Source organism: Oncorhynchus keta, chromosome 2 (genome assembly GCF_023373465.1).
Source record: "Oncorhynchus keta strain PuntledgeMale-10-30-2019 chromosome 2, Oket_V2, whole genome shotgun sequence".
NCBI lineage: Eukaryota > Metazoa > Chordata > Actinopteri > Salmoniformes > Salmonidae > Oncorhynchus > Oncorhynchus keta.
In genome coordinates, this window is record NC_068422.1 from 48,763,683 (window position 1) to 48,784,542 (window position 20,860).

The following is a 20,860-nucleotide window of genomic DNA, read 5'->3' on the forward strand; positions in this document are numbered from 1 at the left end:
ATCATGGAGTCCTTCACACAGCATAACATGTTTTGAGTGAAAAAGGACAAACATCTAAGGCGCACACATTTTTATGAAAAACATTTTCTGTGGGATAAACCAGACCTATAATTCTACTGTAAATGTCAAGCTCAAAGTGGTAGCTACTAGCTAGGCTGATGATTGGCTTGCTCTTACGACAGTCTCAGGTCACCACAGATGCACGTATATGGTGACATGGTGCCTATATAGAGCTGAATAAGATCATCTCCTCATCAACTCTACTCATAGGGGACGACTCGGGAGGCTTATGAAGGGAGCTCCATCTGCAACCTGGAGCCACTGGAGTTTCTTATCGCTGCCGCCTGTGGAACCAGTCTGATCTTGACCACAATCTCCTCCCTCTTTAATTACATTCATATTATTCTACGTAAATAATTCCACGAAATGTCATTTCACAGTGATTGCACTTATCACGCTAGTGAGTGTGGTGACAATTAAATTAGGAAGATTTTTTAAAAATATTTTTTTAAATACATCTCATCTGTGGCTTTCTTAAAATAGGATCTCTTTCTCACATCCAGATACAATAAAGGTGGAGAGAGTATTGTGCAGAATGTGCTGCTGCAATATTGCAAGGCTTTTCCCATCAGTCATTCAGCACTGCTGCACTGCACTGCACTGCACTAAACTCAGGATGATACTATGTCGAAGGCTGGCTGACACGATTACATAGGCGCTGTTGAAAATAACAGGGTACAAGTTGAGAGAGATACGTCACAAATTCACAGCTACATCATTTGTTTACCACAACTGTTGGTAGAAAAAGTGTTTCCTGGCGAGACAGTCTGAGAACAGGACATTAAACACTTCCAGTAGTCTTGGGTCAAAAAGGTGTTTTGGCTTTTGAGAGGAAACACCTCCGGGTTTACTGCATCATGAGAGGAAGTCCTCAGGTATACAGAGGAACAGGTGTTAGATGGAGGTGATTAGTCAGTTCCCATGGTGGCCTGGGTGTAGCATGACGTACTGCAGTACCCATAATGCTCTGTCACAGCGGCCGCACCTGGATGACCTCTGACAACATACGGCCACTCTTGGAGGTGGTGTCCAGGTGCTGAATGTCGTTGTTGGCGATGATGAAGATGATGGAGGAGGAGCTGAAGGTCACCCTCTTCTTTGGTCGTTCCCCATCTCCTCGGTGGGACATGAAGATTGGGCGGATGGGCCGCTCGATGCTCCGGGCCAGGGGGCGGTCCTTGACGCTGTGCTGAATCCATGAGAGCCGGGAGCACAACAGCTGCAGCAAGCAGCGCCGGAACTGCCAGGGGAACAGGAGGAAGAGGAGAAAAAGGAGAGAGGGAAGTGTGGTGTTACTCAAATGGAAGTATTTGTTCACTTTTCCAAAAATAAAAGACACCATGGTAATGCTTTAACATTAAGTATTCGAGTCAATTCGTTCAAAGCGTTGTTGGGCGATTGACATTTTAAGGTAGTTTCAGATTGAGACGGCATATGTAGTGTTTACCGTGAATTTCCTGTTGCTGTAGGATTACTTTCCTGCTGTAGCAAACTGGCTCAAATTAAGATCCTACAAGATCACAAACTTTTACGGATGAACCATTGAGAGCTTCCTGTCGTGCTGTCTGATTTTTTATCAAATAGGGCTATCTTCTGTATCCCACCCCTACCTTGTCACAACAAAACTGATTGGCTCAAACGTATTAAGAAGGAAAGAAATTCCACAAATGAACTTTTAACAAGGCACACCTGTTAATTGAAATGCATTCCAGGTGACGACCTCATGAAGCTGGTTGAGAGAATGCCAAGAGTGTGCAAAGCTGTCATCAAGGCAAAGGGTGGCTACTTTGAAGATTCTCAAATATAAAATATTTATTGATTTGTTTAACACTTTTTTGGTTACTGCATGACTCCATATGGGTTATTTCATAGTTGATGTCTTCACTATTACTCTACAATGTAGAAAATAGTACAAATGAGTAGGTGTGTTCAAACCTTTCACTGGTACTGTATATATAGTTATACTCCGGACTCCAACATTGCTCGTCCTAATATTTATATATTTCTTAATTATATGATTTTACTTTTAGATCTGTGTGTATTGTTGTGAATGGTTAGATATTACTGTACTGCTGAAGCTAGGAACACAAGCATCTCACTACACCCGCAATAACTGCTAAATAACTGCTAAATATGTGACCAATAAAATTGGATTTGATTTGATATTCAAGCCATACTGCAAAACTAAGTGACAACATTATCGTGAAAGTTTACAGAGATGTTATTTTATTGTTGAAGTTAATCAGTGTAGTATGTTGAAGGGACATTACACTCCAAAGTTTGGATGTTTTTAGCCCTCAAAAGTGGTATTTTGCTGAGATAAGTCCATGTCATCTGTTTTATATATTCAGCTATTATGCTACATTGAGGTCTGAAAACATCAGATAAACTTTGATTTTGAAGTGTGTTTCCCTTTAAATTTGGGAATAGACTTGTTTCAAAGCCTTTCTGCTATCAGCATTAGTGTGTCAGGTGAGAGGTCCCATCACCTTTCTGCTCATGGAGATGTAGATGAGAGGGTTATAGGCCGTGCTGGACTTGGCGAAGAAGGAGGGGATGATGGCGGCGGCAGGGGTGACCATGCTCTTCCTGCCAAAGGCTTCCATCATGGACACCACGGCGTAGGGCGTCCAGCACACCAGGAAACAGGAGATCATCAAGAGGAACATGACGGCCACCTTTTTCTCGTACCGCAGGATCTTAATAATCTGCACTGTCTGAAGGTCCTGGATGGAGCGGAGCTGTTGGGAATGACAATAGGAAAGAATCTCATCACTCACTAAAATGGTCGCATTAGAATATGTAAAAAATAAAAAATAAAACATTCCAGTTATACACTGAGTGTACAAAACATGAAGAACACCTGCTCTTTCCATGACATAGACTGACCAGGTGAAAGCTACAGTATGATCCCTTATTGATGTCACTTGTGAAATCCACTTCAATCAGTGTAGATGAAGGGGAGGAGACAGGTAAAATAATGATTTTTAAGCCTTGAGACAATGGAGACATGGATTGTGTTTGTATGCCACTCAGAGGGTGAATAGGCAAGACAAAATATTTAAGTGCCTTTGAACGGGGTATGGTAGTAGGTGCCAGGCACATGGGTTCGTGTCAAGAACTGTAATGCTCCTGGGTTTATCCACGCTCAACAGTTTCACGAATGGTCCACCACCCGAAGGACATCCAGACAATTTCACACAACTGTGGGAAGCACCGGTGTCAACATGGGCCAGCATAACTGTGTCCATTCCCTGAGGAATTGAGGAGTGGGTTATATGTCACTTGTACTGACATTATGCACTCCCTACAAAAAATAAGATTCTCTCTGCATGTGAATGTCAGCTAACTTCTGTCGTACCTTTACCGAAGATAAAGAGAGGATCTTTAATGAAAGATGATATGCTTGATCCTGTGGTTGTTAATGTAGGAGAGAAGATAAAAGTCTCCGTCTTTCTTATGCTTAAAAAGATGAGGCCACAGAGGACACAATGACATTGTCCCATGACATCATTATGTAGTCTACGTATCCGTTTGCATGAGATAGTGGGTTTACTGATATACCTGTCAGCGTAGCAGAGCCACACCTGAGGCGTTGTCCATTCAGTGGTGCTTAATGTTGGCATCGGCCTCAGATCCCCAAGCGCATGCACTAGAATTTCATTTGTCGGCTACTACCTATTTTGCCATTGTTTGGTCGAGTTCACATTGTTTGTCTTGCATCCTTGATGAATGTAAGTACTAGCCTACCTTTGATTTATGCCTTTTATTTAAAGGCCCAGTGCAGTCAAAACCGTGATTTTTCTGTGTTTTATATATATTTTTCACTATGAGGTTGGAATAATACTGTGAAAATTATGATAATGCCTTTTAGTGTAAGAGTTGTTTGAAAATGAGCGTCTGAAAGTTCTGCCTGTTTTGGTGAGATGGAGTTTTGGCCTGCCTGGTGACAATTATAAAAACATTTTTTTTTTACCATTTTAATTTAAAACAATCACAGTAAGGTACTTACATTAACTGTTAATCAGAAATGATTTCATATTATAAAATGTCTGCATTAAACCTTTAAATGAATTATGTAGATGTATCTGTTGATTTGTCCACTTTCCCCCAAAAAGTGGTAATACTTTAACATTAAGAGCTCGATACAATTCGTAGCTCTGAAGGATCAGCGTTTGTAGCGCGTTTGAAATGTAAAGGAAATTTCCGATTGAGCCAACATGTGCAGTGTTTACCGAGAATGCAGGTTCCGCGATCACGGGAACATTGCCTTTAAATTTAAATCTCGCTATATCGCGGATCTTCATTGCGGATTGAATCCAGCCCTATATTGCTCTTAAACATGTCAACATATGTCATATGCTACAGATGTAAGATTTTAATTGGATCCTTCTTTTGTTGCACAGCAGGAAAAGCAAACTTGTAGTGTATTCAAGGTTTAAAAAAGCTTTTAAAGTTTGTCATTTCCACTTTCAAATGTCAGTCTTGATTTTTCCTAATTAAAAAACGTATCAACACCTATCAAAATTGTTCAGTACATTTAATCCACATAATAATTCACATTTCCTGCAGCTGCAGGATGATTTTTCTGCTGTAGCAAATTGGCTCAAATTAAGCTCCTACATCTGTATACGCTATAGCCATACTACAAGTGACAAAATTACATTATTGTGAACGTTTACAGAGAGTTTATTTGACTGTTTTAGTTCATCAGTGTAGTATGTTGAAGGGATATTACATTCCAAAATCAAAGTTTGACAGATGTTTTTAGCCCTCGAAAGTGGTCCTCAGCTGAGATAAGTCCATGTCCCAGGTCATCTGTTTTGTATATTCAGCTATTATGCTACAATGACAGTCCACCACATCATACCCAAAAGTTTCCTGATTAGCAATGGGTAGTTCGTGTTTAATTTAATTGTATATTAGAAACACAGTGTGAGATCATTGCGAGGGGATTTTGCCAGTGGTTGAATGGAGAACTAAGCTTCCCGGGAAAATGTTGTCCTAGGTTGCAACAGTAACCAAGGGGGGCGGGGACTGGCTTAGCGAAGGGTCACCATATTAAAACATGAAGCAATAGAAGAAAATGGGAGAAAGCGACAGCAAGACTGCCTTGTCCTTGTTCTTACCATTTGCACTGTGTAAAGAATGTTCCCGTAGCAGTAGATCATAATGCCCACTGGTACGAAGAAGCAGGCCAGGAGAAAGAAGAGGACGAAGGAGGAATCGTTAGGGTCCTTGGAAGTCCAGTCCAGAGAGCAGCCTAACTGGTGGATCTCCAGAGTGTAGCGGTTCCACCCCAGGAGAGGAGCCCCTGTCCAGACCAGGGAGTAGAGCCAGATGTAAGTGATGCACCTCCAGGCCCAGGCGAAGTCCACCACCTTAGCATGGACCACCCGGATGTAGCGCTCATAGGCCAGGGCAGAGAGACTCATGATGGACACGATGCCTGGAAAGGAGGGAGATGGGTGGTGATGCTGAGTAATGACTAGCGAATCTGGGTTATGAAATATATATACCGGTAGGTAGGCCCTGATTGTTACTGTCTATTGGTTATTACACTGTTGTTCTCTACACGGTAGCCCCGAAGTTAGAGAAGCGGGCCAGCAACTGGAAGGTTTCCTGTTTGAATCCCAGTGCCGACAGAGGAAAGAAATCTGGCGGGAGTGAGCCGGGAACAGGGAGGGTTGCTGGCATCAATATCTGAACTTAACTTAACCCCCTAAACTGCTCATTGGGCGCTGCACTGCGGCTGCCCACTGCTCTAGCCTCTCTAACCGATTGTGTGTATGTGTATGTGTGTGTATCGGAGGGGTTGGGTAAAAGAAGAAGATACATTTCTGTCTGGACTAATAAAGTATACCTTATCTTGGGGGGCGGCAGGTAGCTTAGCAGTTAAGAGCGTTGGGCCAGTAACCGAAAGGTCGGCTAAAAGCCGTCTAAAATCTGCCGATGTGCCCTTGAGCATGACACTTCACATGAATTGCTCCATGGTCACAGTGAAACCTCAGAGGGTGTCTCAGGGAGATTTGGATATGCAAAAACTAATTTCCAATTCACATGATTATGAGTGAAATAGGACCAATGTAAGCACCCACCTGATGATGATTTTATTACAGTTATTACTCAGTCCTCAATCAAATATTTTCTCAATATACTCGATATTCAATATCATAAATATCCTATTGCAGGTGTCTCCAACCTTTTCTAGCATAGAAAATGTAACTTGTCACAAGCTACAATTTATTTGATAGCCATTAAAGTAGGTACTTTCTTCTCTCCTCCACCCCCGAAACACCTCCCCAGGTCCTTGGTGTACAAGAGATGTGTTTTCTGTCAATATACCCAGCGAATGTTTAATAAACAACTCTAAGGGGGACCCGTACAATAATATTTGGTATTTTCCTGAATTCTGTTTTATTTGTCCTGTTTTAGGATTTTTTTATTCTGTGTTCTACTCTTAATATTACAATTATCCATAGAGAAACAACGCAAATGGATGGTCTGAGTCCATGTCAATGCCTAAATCTCATCAGAAGTCCATCCATAAGGTCTGGAAGAAAAAAAGGAACACCTTATTTTTCTTGTGTAAATCCCCTTTAATTACATTCAGTTTCTCCATTGTACATCAATTACTTTTGCCAGACATTTGGTCCAATCAACAATCAACTACCTGCCCTTCAAGGCATCCTACACCACCCGATGTCACAGGAAGGCCAAAAAGATCATCAAGGACAACAAACACCCGAGCCACTGCCTGTTCACCCCGCTATCATCCAGAAGGCAAGGTCAGTACAGGTGCATCAAGCGGGGACCGAGAGACTGAGAAACAGCTTCTATCTCAAGGCCATCACACTGTTAAACAGCCATCACTAACATCACTGCCAACATACTAACTCAACTCCAGCCACTTTAATAATGGACAAATTGATGTAATCAATTTATCACTAGTCACCTTATATACCCTACATTACTCATCCCATATGTATATACCGTACGCTATACCATCTACTGCATCTTGCCATCTTAATGTAATTCAATGTATCACTAGCCACTTTAACCAATGCCACTTTATATAATGTTTACTTACCCTACATTACTCATCTCATATGTATACACTGTACACTATACCATCTACTGCATCTTGCCATCCTGATGTAATGTATCACTAGCCACTTTAAACTGCCACTTTATATAATGTTTACTTACCCTACATTACTCAACCCATATGTATATACTGTACTCGATACCATCTACTGCATCTTGCCTATGCCGTTCGGCCATCACTCATTTATATATTTTTATGTACATATTCGTATTAATTCCTTTACACTTGTGTGTATAAGGTAGTTGTTGTAGAATTGTTAGGTTAGATATTACTGCATGGTTGGAACTAGAAGCACAAGCATTTCGCTACACTCGCATTAACATCTGCTAACCATGTGTACGTGACAAAGACATTTGATTTGATTTGAAGTGTTGCAGCACAGCTGCGTTGCATTATAGAGGGAGCTGTTTGAGCACAGTGTTACTGGACACTATAACACAACTAATACATAAGGTGTCAGTACAGGTCAAACGGACAGGACCACGCTGCATGAGTGCAATAGGTGTAACCGATGCAGGATGTCCTTAGATAGTCATCTAAATTTAGAGTCGAATAATGTGTGAGTGGTTTCACATGCTGTAGTAAATGAATATGGTATCAATAATCTCTAGCATTGAACTATTTTTCTGAGGGGATTTAGAGTGCCTGTAGGCTAATTATAATGAATTGTTATATATATATATATATGTTATATATGTTATATATATGTTATATATAATAATTAATTGTAAACAGAATATTTTTCAGTGTCTCTGCATTGGTGCAGGCTGTTCTTCTGTAGGGTACTGTCACGTTCTGACCTTTATTTTCTGTGTTTTTGTATTTAGTTAGTATGGTCAGGGCGTGAGTTGGGTGGGCAGTCTATGTTTGTTTGTCTAGGTTTTGGGAATTTCTATGTTTCGGCCTAGTATGGTTCTCAATCAGAGGCAGGTGTCATTAGTTGTCTCTGATTGAGAATCATACTTAGGTGGCCTGGGTTTCACTGTGTGTTTGTGGGTGATTGTTTCCTGTCTCTGTGTGTGCACCAGATAGGACTGTTTTTGAGTTTTCACATTTCTTGTTTTGTTAGTTTGTTCATGTGTACCTTATAGCATTAAAAAGTACCATGGAAAATTACCATGCCGCGTATTGGTCCTCTGATCCGTTTCGCCTCTCCTCTTCGGAAGAAGAGGAGGAAACTCATTACAGAATCACCCACCACAATCGGACCAAGCGGCGTGGTAAAGGACAGCGACGACAGCAGCAGCAGCAGCAACAACAGCGGCCAGCATCAGAGCTGAATCTGGACTACACAACTTGGGAGGAGATAGATAGGTGGGCGGTCGACCCAGGGAGAGTGCCGGAGCCCGCCTGGGATTCGATGGAGCAATGCAAGGAAGGTTACAGGAGAATGAGGTTGGCGAAGCCAGCACGGCAGTGCGACAGGTACGAGAGGCAGCCCCAAATTTTTTTTTTGGGGGGGGCACACGAGGTGTGGTACTAAGCCAGGTAGCAGACCTGAGCTCACTCCTCGTGCTTATGATAAGCAGCGCATTACTGGTCAGGCACCGTGTTATGCGGTTGAGCGCACGGTGTCGCCAGTGCGTGTCCATAGCCCGGTGCGCTATAGGGCAGCCCCCCGAGAGTGCCATGCGAGTGTGGGCATTGAGCCAGGGCGTATGGTGCCTGCTCAGCGGGTCTGGTCGCCGGTACGCAGTCTTGGTCCAGGTTATCCTGCGCCGGCTCTGCGTGCTGTGTCTCCGGGGCGCTGGGAGGGTGCAGTGCGTCCTCTGCCTGCGCTCCGCTCGTACCGGGCAACTGTGGGAGTGGAGCCTAGGGGAGAGGTGCGTGTAGTAAGCACTAGATCTCCTGTGCTTACCCACAGCCCGGTTCAACCTGTGCCTGCACTCTGGAGGGTCCGGGCTCGAGTAGTTGTCCAGCCTGGGGAAGTGGTGCCAAGGTTGCGCACCAGAGCTCCAGTGCTCCCCACAGCCCGGTCTTTCAGGCTCCTCCTAACACCAAGCCTCCTGAAAGTTTCCCCAGCCTGGTAGTTCCTGTGGCAGCCCCACGCACCAGGCTGTCTCTCAGTCTCCTCCCTGCAGGTGCTCCCGCCTGTCCGGCGCCGCTGCCGGAGCGTCCCGCCTGTCCGGCGCCGCTGCCGGAGCCTCCCGCCTGTCCGGCGCCGCTGCCGGAGCCTCCCGCCTGTCCGGAGCCTCCCGCCTGTCCGGCGCCGCTGCCGGAGCCTCCCGCCTGTCCGGCGCCGCTGCCGGAGCCTCCCGCCTGTCCGGCGCCGCTGCCGGAGCCTCCCGCCTGTCCGGCGCCGCTGCCGGAGCCTCCCGCCTGTCCGGCGCCGCTGCCTCCTGTAGCAGCTCCACGCACCAGGCTGTCTCTCTGTCTCCTCTCTGCAGGTGCTCCCGCCTGTCCGGCGCCGCTGCCGGAGCGTCCCGCCTGTCCTGCGCCGTTGCCGGAGCGTCCCGCCTGTCCGGCGCCGCTGCCGGAGCCTCCCGCCTGTCCGGCGCCGCTGCCGGAGCGTCCCGCCTGTCCGGCGCCGCTGCCGGAGCGTCCCGCCTGTCCGGCGCCGCTGCCGGAGCGTCCCGCCTGTCCGGCGCCGCTGCCGGAGCGTCCCGCCTGTCCGGCGCCGCTGCCGGAGCGTCCCGCCTGTCCGGCGCCGCTGCCGGAGCCTCCCGCCTGTCCGGCGCCGCTGCCGGAGCGTCCCGCCTGTCCGGCGCCGCTGCCGGAGCCCCTCAGCCCAGAGGCGCCAGAGCCCCTCAGCCCAGAGGCGCCAGAGCCCCTCAGCCCAGAGGCGCCAGAGCCCCTCAGCCCAGAGGCGCCAGAGCCCCTGCCCCTCTGTCCAGTGGGGTCATTGAGAGGGGTTGCCATGGTGAGAAAGCCACGGAGGCGGAAAATGAGGCGGACTAAAACAATGGTGAAGTGGGGTCCGCGTCCCGCGCCAGAACCGCCACCGCGGACAGACGCCCACCCAGACCCTCCCCTATAGGTCAAGGTTTTGCGGCCGGAGTCCGCACCTTGGGGGGGTACTGTCACGTTCTGACCTTTATTTTTCTGAGGGGATTTAGAGTGCCTGTAGGCTAATTATAATGAATTGTTATATATATATATATATGTTATATATAATAATTAATTGTAAACAGAATATTTTTCAGTGTCTCTGCATTGGTGCAGGCTGTTCTTCTGTAGGGTACTGTCACGTTCTGACCTTTATTTTCTGTGTTTTTGTATTTAGTTAGTATGGTCAGGGGCGTGAGTTGGGTGGGCAGTCTATGTTTGTTTGTCTAGGTTTTGGGAATTTCTATGTTTCGGCCTAGTATGGTTCTCAATCAGAGGCAGGTGTCATTAGTTGTCTCTGATTGAGAATCATACTTAGGTGGCCTGGGTTTCACTGTGTGTTTGTGGGTGATTGTTTCCTGTCTCTGTGTGTGCACCAGATAGGACTGTTTTTTGAGTTTTCACATTTCTTGTTTTGTTAGTTTGTTCATGTGTACCTTATAGCATTAAAAAGTACCATGGAAAATTACCACGCCGCGTATTGGTCCTCTGATCCGTTTCGCCTCTCCTCTTCGGAAGAAGAGGAGGAAACTCATTACAGGTACACTTGTATTGAATGATATTCTGGGCTGTTTTGGCTACTCTTGTGCACTTAAAAAAATCCATCACATTTTACTGATCTGTTCAAAAGCAAATTTGGATCATAGTAGTAATAATAATAATAATAATAATAATAATAATTGATTCAACTAGTATAGCACTATTCATTACATAAAAAATCGCAAAGCGCTTTAAGGCAACAAAGAATACAAGCAATTTAGAAAAAACAATACAGGACACTCAATTTAGTGTTACGTTTCGTATGATATGTTTTAATCTGTGGATGTCCATCCATTTCACATGATATGCTATGAATTGCAATTCGTCCAATATGTTACGAATTTGCAAAATCACAATAGGTTACAAACTTGAAAAACCCATGATAGGTTACGAAATTCAATTTATTGTTGCTAACGTTAGCTAGGTGGCAAAAACGAATGTTAGGTATCTGGCTAACGTTAGCTAGACTAGGGGTTAGGGTTAAAGTTAGCTAAGTAGTTGCAAAGTAGCTCAAATGTAGTAAGTAGTTGCTAATATGCTAAAGTTGTTGTTGTTGGACCTAATCTATGGATTTCCACACTGGCCATGGGTGGATCCAGCTCCCAAGTGGGTGGGCCTATGCCCTCCCAGGCACACCCGTGTCTGCACCCCCAGCCACTGTAGAGCCAGGCCCAGTCAATCAGAATGAGTTTTTCCCCACAAAAGGGTTTTATTACAGACAGAAATACTCTCCAGTTTCATCAGCTGTCGGGTGACCTGCAGTTGAGTCCGGTTGGATGCACTGTCAAATTATCTAAAACAACATTGGAGGGGCTTATGGTGGAGAAATTAACATTAAATTATTTGGCAACAGCTCTGGTGGACATTCCTGCAGTCAGGATGCCAACTGCACACTCCCTCAAAACTTGAGACATCTGTGGCATTGTGTTGTGCTATGCCAGCAACAAAAAAAAACACGACACTAAACAATACATTAATTCCACTATAATGGTGCCCACAAACTGTTAAGGCTTTCAGAAAGATGTCCCAACAGCAGAACTTTCTTTTCAGCACCATGGGGGTGAATCCTTACCACTGCTACACCTGGCTATCAGTGGGCCTTGTCTGGCAGTGAAACAGTTCCTTTAGCCTCATTTACTGCTGTTTAAAAAACAAAGCTGATATGGCTGACTTGCTTAAACAAACGTGGTTTCTACTGACAATTGATAAGCAAGCAGTTCGCTACACCCGCAATAACACCTACAATAACATCTGTTAAACACGTGTAGTGACAAATAAAATTGTATTTTATTTTATTTATATGTACAAACTATGGCATAAGGGGACATCAACATGTTAAGAGGCATTCCATAATTTTGATTAAGACATTAATGAGCCAGCTAGGACGGACATAGTCAAACTAACTATTTGTTCAGCACTTTTGAAATGTACAGCAACAAAATTCAGAATATGGGCCGTTCTTACAGTATTCTCCCTGTACACCAAGTCAGAACCCTAGCATAAATAAAGGGGGCATATAAAAGCAGACAATGAAAGCTCTTACAATATTCAATGATTACATTTCTATAAAACAGGCTATAGGCACCACCAAGTCAAGGGGGAAAGGACCAAATTATTAGGGTGAGGCACATGTGCTACTAACAGCTTACTACACAACATACACTTAGTATTACTATCTTAGCTACAGTATACATATATCCCTGGCATAGTACATACAGTGCCTTGCGAAAGTATTCGCCCCCTTGACCTTTGCGACCTTTTGCCACATTTCAGGCTTCAAACATAAAGATATAAAACTGTATTTTTTTGTGAAGAATCAACAACAAGTGGGACACAATCATGAAGTGGAACGACATTTATTGGATATTTCAAACTTTTTTAACAAATCATAAACTGAAAAATTGGGCGTGCAAAATTATTCAGCCCCTTTACATTCAGTGCAGCAATCTCTCTCCAGAAGTTCAGTGAGGATCTCTGAATGATCCAATGTTGACCTAAATGACTAATGATGATAAATACAATCCACCTGTGTGTAATCAGGTCTCCGTATAAATGCACCTGCACTGTGATAGTCTCAGAGGTCCGTATAAAAGCGCAGAGAGCATCATGAAGAACAAGGAACACACCAGGCAGGTCCGAGATACTGTTGTGAAGAAGTTTAAAGCCGGATTTGGATACAAAAAGATTTCCCAAGCTTTAAACATCCCAAGGAGCACTGTGCAAGCGATAATATTGAAATGGAATGAGTATCAGACCACTGCAAATCTACCAAGACCTGGCCGTCCCTCTAAACTTTCAGCTCATACAAGGAGAAGACTGATCAGAGATGCAGCCAAGCGGCCCATGATCACTCTGGATGAACTGCAGAGATCTACAGCTGAGGTGGGAGACTCTGTCCATAGGACAACAATCAGTCGTATATTGCACAAATCTGGCCTTTATGGAAGAGTGGCAAGAAAAAAGACATTTCTTAAAGATATCCATAAAAAGTGTTGTTTAAAGTTTGCCACAAGCCACCTGGGAGACACACCAAACATGTGGAAGAAGGTGCTCTGGTCAGATGAAACCAAAATTGAACTTTTGGCAACAATGCAAAACGTTATGTTTGGCGTAAAAGCAACACAGCTCATCACCCTGAACACACCATCCCCACTGTCAAACATGGTGGTGGCAGCATCATGGTTTGGGCCTGCTTTTCTTCAGCAGGGACAGGGAAGATGGTTACAATTGATGGGAAGATGGATGGAGCCAAATACAGGACCATTCTGGATGAAAACCTGATGGAGTTTGCAAAAGACCTGAGACTGGGACGGAGATTTGTCTTCCAACAAGACAATGATCCAAAACATAAACCAAAATCTACAATGGAATGGTTCAAAAATAAACATATCCAGGTGTTAGAATGGCCAAGTCAAAGTCCAGACCTGAATCCAATCGAGAATCTGTGGAAAGAACTGAAAACTGCTGTTCACAAATGCTCTCCATCCAACCTCACTGATCTCGAGCTGTTTTGCAAGGAGGAATGGGAAAACATTTCAGTCTCTCGATGTGCAAAACTGATAGAGACATACCCCAAGCGACTTACAGCTGTAATAGCAGCAAAAGGTGGCGCTACAAAGTATTAACTTAAGGGCACTGAATAATTTTGCTCGCCCAATTTTTCAGTTTTTGATTTGTTAAAAAGTTTGAAATATCCAATAAATGTCATTCCACTTCATGATTGTGTCCCACTTGTTGTTGATTCTTCACAAAAATACAGTTTTATATCTTTATGTTTTAAGCCTGAAATGTGGCAAAAGGTCGCAAAGTTCAAGGGGGCCGAATACTTTCGCAAGGCACTGTATAATACATTTATATGTAAGACATTTATATGTATGCTGCAGCATACAAGACCTTTTGGACTCACCTAGTTGTCCTGTGCTCACTTGAACAGGAAGGTGTCCCTGTGGTCCTTGTGGGCAAATTTTGTCATTAACCTTTGTCATCAAAGTCTGGCATTCTCTGGATTTATGGTGCTTTCAAGACAATTGGGAACTCAGAAAAAAACAAAGTCGAATCATGACGTCAGTGATCTGCAGGTCAGAGCTCCAGAAAGAGGCCAGAATTCCAGACCTGGAATTCCAAGTTGGGTGACTGTTCAAAGCATATTTTCCCAGTCAGAGCTTGTTTTTTCAGAGATCCCAGTTGTCTTAAATTCACTGAAGTCCAGTGGTGGAAAAAGTAACCAACTGTCATAAATTGAGTAAAAGTAAAGAAACCTTAATAGAAAATGACTCAAGTAATTGAACTGGTGCAAATACTTAAGTAAAAATAAGTAAAAGTACTACTTAATTAGTTTTTGAGGGTATCTGTACTTTTCTTTATTATCTACATTTTTGACAACTTTTAATTTTACTTCACCATATTCCTAAAGACAATTATGTACTTTTACTTCATAAATTTTCTCTAACACCCAAATGTATTCATTCATTACATGTTGAATGACTAGCAGGACAGGAAAATGGTCAAAATCATGCACTTATCAAGAGAACATCCCTGGTGATCCCTATTGCCTCTGATCTGGTGGACTCACTAAACACATATGCATCGTTTATAAATTATGTCTGAGTGTTTGAGTGTGTCCCTGGCTAACCGTAAATTTAAAAAATGAGAAAATGTGGCCGTTTGGTTTGCTTAATACAGGGATTTTAAATTATTTATACTTTTACTTTTACTTTCAATACTTAAGTATATTTTAGCAATTACATTTACTGTTGATATTTAAGTATATTTAAAACCAAATACTTTTAGACTTTTACTCAAGTAATATTTTACTGGGTGACTTTCAGTCACCCAGTATGAGACCATGGTGCTCGCCACGGAGCTGTGAGGGGAACGGCACCTCAGTACCTCCAGGCCCTGATCAGGCCCTACACCCAAACAAGGGCACTGCGTTCATCCACCTCTGGCCTGCTCGCCTCCCTACCACTGAGGAAGTACAGTTCCCGCTCAGCCCAGTCAAAACTGTTCGCTGCTCTGGCCCCCAATGGTGGAACAAACTCCCTCACGACGCCAGGACAGAGGAGTCAATCACCACCTTCCGGAGACACCTGAAACCCCACCTCTTCAAGGAATACCTAGGATAGGGTAAGTAAGGGTAAGTAATCCTTCTCACCCCCCTTCTCCCCCCAACAAGATTTAGATGCAAGTGGCTGTTCCACTGGTTGTCATAGGTGTTTGCACCAATTTGTAAGTCGCTCTGGATAAGAGCGTCTGCTAAATGACTTAAATGTAATGTAAATGTAATTGGGTACTTTTCCCACTTTTCCGTGTCAGGGAAATGTATGGAGTAGAAAGTACATCATTTTCTTTCAGGATTTAGTGAAGTAAAAGTAAAAGTTGTAAAAAATTATAATTAGTAAAGTACAGATACCCCAAAAAACTACTTAAGTAGTATGATCAAGTATTTTTACTTAAGTATTTTACACCCCTGCTAAAGTTGGAGATTTTCGCGTTCCGAGTTTCCAGTGGTATCGGAAGTCATGCTGGATTGACAGCGTGGCCAGTGCCCATGGTGTTGAATGTTTATCCTTTTAATCTTGGAAAAGAGACCCTTAAACCCAGACTTGGACCCACACACCCACTCCACTGAATAGCAGGCTAGTGATTGCTTTGCAACGCCTGCAGTTTGCCACTGATTCCTTCCATTGTTGAATTTGGGATTTCTAACTTGTTGTGTAATGTTTTGTCCAATGGCCGATGAGCACCGATACATTTGATCAATAATTTCTCTTCATATGACAAGGATTGAAAAGATTTGCCAGTAGATTGTCAACTTGATTCATAATGATGGCTGCTAGCTTGCTAGCTAAGATTTTGAATGTATGATGTTGACTAGTTTCTCTCTAGGCTTCTTCCTAGGTTTTGGCCTTTCTAGGGAGTTTTTCCTAGCCACCGTGCTTCTACACCTGCATTGCTTGCCGTTTGGGGTTTTAGGCTGGGTTTCTGTACAGCACTGATGATTTTTTTTAAATAAATACATTTGATTTGATTTGATCAGTCCAATCAAAGTTAGGTGATTTGATGTAATTGTATCAGTGACCAAACCTTCTTGGATGGGCACTTCTGTTTTTTTTCTTCTTTTTTGTTTGTTGAATTTTTACCCCCTTTTTCTCCCCAATTTCGTAGTATCCAATTATTAGTAGTTACTATCTTGTCTCATCACTAAAACTCCCGTACGGGCTCGGGAGAGAAGAATGTCAAAAGTCATGCGTCCTCCGAAACACAACCCAACCACTTCTTAACACAGCGCGCATCCAACCCGGAAGCCAGCTGCACCAATGTGTCGGAGGAATCACCGTGGACCTGGTGACCTTGGTTGGCGCGCACTGCACCCGGCCCGCCATGGGAGCCGCTGGTCCGCGATGAGACAAGGCCAAACCCTCCCTAACCCGGACGATGCTAGGCCAATTGTGCGTCGCCCCACGGACCTTCCAGTCGCGGCCGGCCCTCGACAGAGCCTGAGCGCGAACCCAGAGTCTCTGGTGGCACAGCTAGCGCTGCGATGCAGTGCCCTAGACCACTGCACCACCTGGGAGGCCCCGGATGGGCACTTCTAATGTTACTCTATGGCAGCACCCAAGGGGCTTTAATTTCCGAGCTCTACCCATAGATTTTGCGGTGACGTAGTGTCTCCATGAGTGACAGAACACTGAGCCAATCACAGGGCAACGGGAGAAGATAATATATATATATTTTTACATTGCTTGCAAACTGGTATTAAGTATTAATTTCAAAATAAAATGCAAAACAGGCAACAACAAAAAAACGTTTAGCTAAACAGGTGGGGCTCAAAACAAATTGACGGGTCACTACTGATGTTGTGTGACAAAACTGCACATTTTAGAGTGGCCTTTTATTGTCCTCAGCACAAGGTGCACCTGTGTATTGATCATGCTGTTTAACCAGCTCCTTCATAAGCCACACCTCTCAGGTGGATGGATTATCTTGGCAAAGGAGAAATGCTCACTGACAGGGATGTAAAACAAATGTGTTTAGAGAAATAAGCTTTTTGAGAAATAACATTTTAGAGAAATAAGCTTTTTGTGCATATGGAACATTTCTGGGATCTTTTATTTCAGCTCATAAAACATGGGACCTACACTTTACATGTTGCGTTTATATTTTTGTTCAGTGTAAATTGAGTGTCCTGGATTTACATGAGTGTCCTGGATTTGCTATGTTTCCTCTAGTCTATGAGACCAGGCTGGAAAAAACAACATCACAACATCACGAGGTGGACAGTCATTAGAAAGTTCATGGCTTGAGTGGTCATCTGAGGGAGGTGGTGAAGTGGGGCGAGAAAGTCCGGGGGGTAGACAAGCAGACAGCACTGTCTTACCAAGGTGTCTCGCCTTAGTGAGGTGCATAGTGAGGTGCAATTGGGGCATCAAAGTGAAATTACCATGCTGTTTTATCCACTAGAGTAACAGTATGTACTACGGTAACACCCATCCATCCAGCCATCAAAAATGAACCATTTGTTTTTGGAGATCAGAAATATCATGATGTGATATTGTAAGAAGTTTACATATATGTATTATATATCGGAAAGATGAGAAAAATCACCCATATAATAAATACAGTAGGTCAACCTTGTGGTTAGCCAACAGTAGGTTGCGTGTGCCTGAGAGAGATGAGGGTAATAGAGAGAGAGAGAGAGAGAGAGAGAGAGAGAGAGAGAGAGAGAGAGAGAGAGAGAGAGAGAATGAAGGTGGCCCTAACCAGCTTCAAGTTTTCATCCACATAGTGGTCTGCATAGTGGCAATGGCATTCATATACATCAACAACTATGTAGAGACTGGTTTCATAAATCAATAGGGAGAAAGTGGGCTAAACAGTTCTCACTTAGAATAAGATGGATGGGAATTGTCCCCTGCAATAGACTTTAATTGGACCACTTATGAAAATGCAATAGCTCAAAATACTAAACTTCTTTATCCGAGTAGTTTTAACACATAAAAACATGAAACACAAATTAAATGGAAAGGATGCCACTAAAGATTATTTGGATTACTTCAAATATATAAAAACATATTTTGAATTAACTCTTAAAGGGATAATATGCAATTTCTACATCCATTTATTTTAATTATATATAGGCTACTTATTGATTCTTGTAGAATATATAATCAGTTTTGATATTGTTTTATCTTCAGATTGCGCCTTTAATATGTGTGAATCTCGGCGCGACACCCAGAAAGGACTGAAGTACTACTAACCAAATAAACTGTTGCTGAATCCGTCCCAAATGCATGTTGCCGAGTTCCAGACCCATCCGCCTTTGATGCACGAAACAAACGTAAAGTTAATTCCAATGACAGACACCAACACGTCACTTATACTAATGTTTACTATTAACAAATTTGTGGGCGTCCGGAGTCTCTTGAATCTGTAGTACAGCACGATGACAATAATATTGTTGCAAAATCCGAAGACTCCGATTGTTCCGATGGCAAAAGCAAGGAGTTTGTAAGTACCAACCGCAAATATATATTCTTCTGTATTTGTTTCAGTGCTAGCTAAATTCGCAGGATTTATTGCTTGAATAACTTCGCTCCCAAACATTGTGCGCGATGACCTGTCTAGTGTTGCTAGGAGGGAAGATCTTCTGCGCTGCAGTTAGATTATTAAAGCTGCTCTAAACCAGTTAAACGTGCGAAAGCTCTTTTGAGAAAACAGGGCAATTTTCCTGATGATGGAAGGCTCAAATGTAGAGTATTTCTCGAGGAGTTACATCCCCAGCAGTCTCCATCCGTCACTATAATTAGTTGGCATCCACTGTACCCTCCAGACGGGTAAAGTTGTGTTCGGGACATATCTACATTTTCACACGACCCTCCTCTTGTATTTTAAAATCATTTGAATTCCCTCCCCTTCAGTAGAATTAACTGAAGAAAAAATAAATTCGGGATTCGCAGATCACCACAGAGGAGCTCATTGTCCCTGCCTGTTTAATTACTTCATCATTCGAGCCGGTAGCAGACAATGATCAGCTAGGGGAAAATACAATTTTCCACCAACAGGCTTCTGTGTCAATGCACCACACAACCAATAAACAAAACATACCGACATGATTTGCGTTTTTAACTCCGCAATAAATAGACTATGTCAATCTCGACAAACAGAAAACACGCCCCTCCCTACCTTGTAAGCGTCCCCATATCGAAAGCTTTGTTTGACAATCTCTGAATGTCATTAAATGTTTTTGGTGTTTTGTAACAGATGTCTCTTTCCATTCATCAAATTGCCTGCACAGTTTGGATTGATTGATAGATTTGATTTGTCAGTAAAAAAAAAAGAAGACATGCTCAGGAAAAAAAACACCTCTCACTGTCAATCGCGTTTATTTTCAGCAAATTCAACAACTGAGACATAAACTGAACAAGTTCCAAAGAAGTGACTAACAGAAATTGCATTTGTCCCTGAACAAACTGTGTAAAACCATGGAATTTGATAATCATGCCAGACAAAGCCTTTTCAAACAACAGAGCTGCTTTTCATCATTAAAATCCCCCGAATGAGAGTCAACAAAGAGTAATACAACATTTGAAAATCTGTTCAAAATCAAAAGTAACAGTCAGTATCTGGTGTGGCCACCAGCTGCATTAAGTACTGCAGTGCATCTCCTCCTCGTGGACTACACCTGATTTGTCAGTTCTGGCTGTGAGATGTTACCCCACTCTTCCACCAAGGCACCTGCAAGTTCCCGGACATTTCTGGGGGGAATGGCCCTAGCCTTTACCCTCCGATCCAATAGGTCCCAGACGTGCTCAATGGGATTGAGATCCGGGCTCTTCGCTGGCCATGGCAGAACAGTGACATTCCTGTCTTGCAGGAAATCACACACAGAACGAGCAGTATGCTGGAGGGTCATGTCAGGATGAGCCTGCAGTAAGGGTACCACATGAGGGAAGAGGATGTCTTCCCTGTAACACACATCATTGAGATTGCCTGCAATGACAACAAGTTCAGTCCAATGATGCTGTGACACATCGCCCCAGACCATGATGGACCCTTCACCTCCAAATCGATCCCGCTCCAGAGTACAGACCCCATTGTAACGCTCATTCCTTCGACGATAAACGCGAATCCGACCATCACCCCTGGTGACACAAAACCCATAGGCGACGTTGTTGCCAGTTATGTCTGGTGAGGACCTGCCTTACAACAGGCCTACAAGCCCTCAGTCCAGCCTCTCTCAGCCTATTGCGGACAGTCTGAGCACTGATGTAGGGATTGTGCATTCCTGGTGTAACTCAGGCAGTTGTTGTTGCCATCCTGTACCTGTCCCGCAGGTGTGATGTTCGGATGTACCAATCCTGTGCAGGTGTTGTTACACGTGGTCTGCCACTGCGTGGACGATCAGCTGTCCATCCTGTCTCCCTGTCTTAGGCGTCTCACAGTACAGACATTGCAATTTATTGCCCTGGCCACATCTGTAGTCCTCATGCCTCCTTGCAGCATGCCTAAGGCACATTCACCCAGGTGAGCAGGAACCCTGGGCATCTTTCTTTTGATGTTTTTCAGAGTCAGTAGAAAGGCCTCTTTAGTGTCTTAAGTTTTCAT

At 43.6% G+C, this 20,860-nt stretch overlaps 1 protein-coding gene and 1 long non-coding RNA gene across 2 annotated transcripts; one reads left to right on the top strand and one right to left on the bottom strand.

Moving 5' to 3' along the window:
• Positions 1-5: 5 nt before the first annotated feature.
• On the bottom strand, positions 6-19,245 carry LOC118401711 (opsin-3-like). Its single transcript, XM_035799293.2, has 4 exons — positions 18,514-19,245; positions 5,190-5,509; positions 2,550-2,801; positions 6-1,300 (listed from the first exon to the last, which is right to left on the bottom strand). The coding sequence occupies exons 1-4, from the start codon at positions 18,857-18,859 to the stop codon at positions 1,031-1,033; spliced, it is 1,188 nt and encodes a 395-aa protein (XP_035655186.1). The 5' UTR covers positions 18,860-19,245; the 3' UTR covers positions 6-1,030.
• LOC127911427 (uncharacterized) lies at positions 7,958-10,682 on the top strand. Its single transcript, XR_008078463.1, has 2 exons — positions 7,958-8,047; positions 10,445-10,682. It is a non-coding gene; the product is annotated as an uncharacterized LOC127911427 (long non-coding RNA).
• Positions 19,246-20,860: the final 1,615 nt, after the last annotated feature.

Coding starts and splice junctions, on each gene's coding strand:
- LOC118401711 (XM_035799293.2), bottom strand. CDS start 18,859: ATGTTTGGGAGCGAAGTTATTCAAGCAATAAATCCTGCGAATTTAGCT. Junction 5,510..18,513: donor ATTCAGCAACAGTTTATTTG/GTTAGTAGTACT, acceptor CCTCCTTTCCAG/GCATCGTGTCCATCATGAGT. Junction 1,301..2,549: donor ACATCTCCATGAGCAGAAAG/GTGATGGGACCT, acceptor TTCCCCTGGCAG/TTCCGGCGCTGCTTGCTGCA.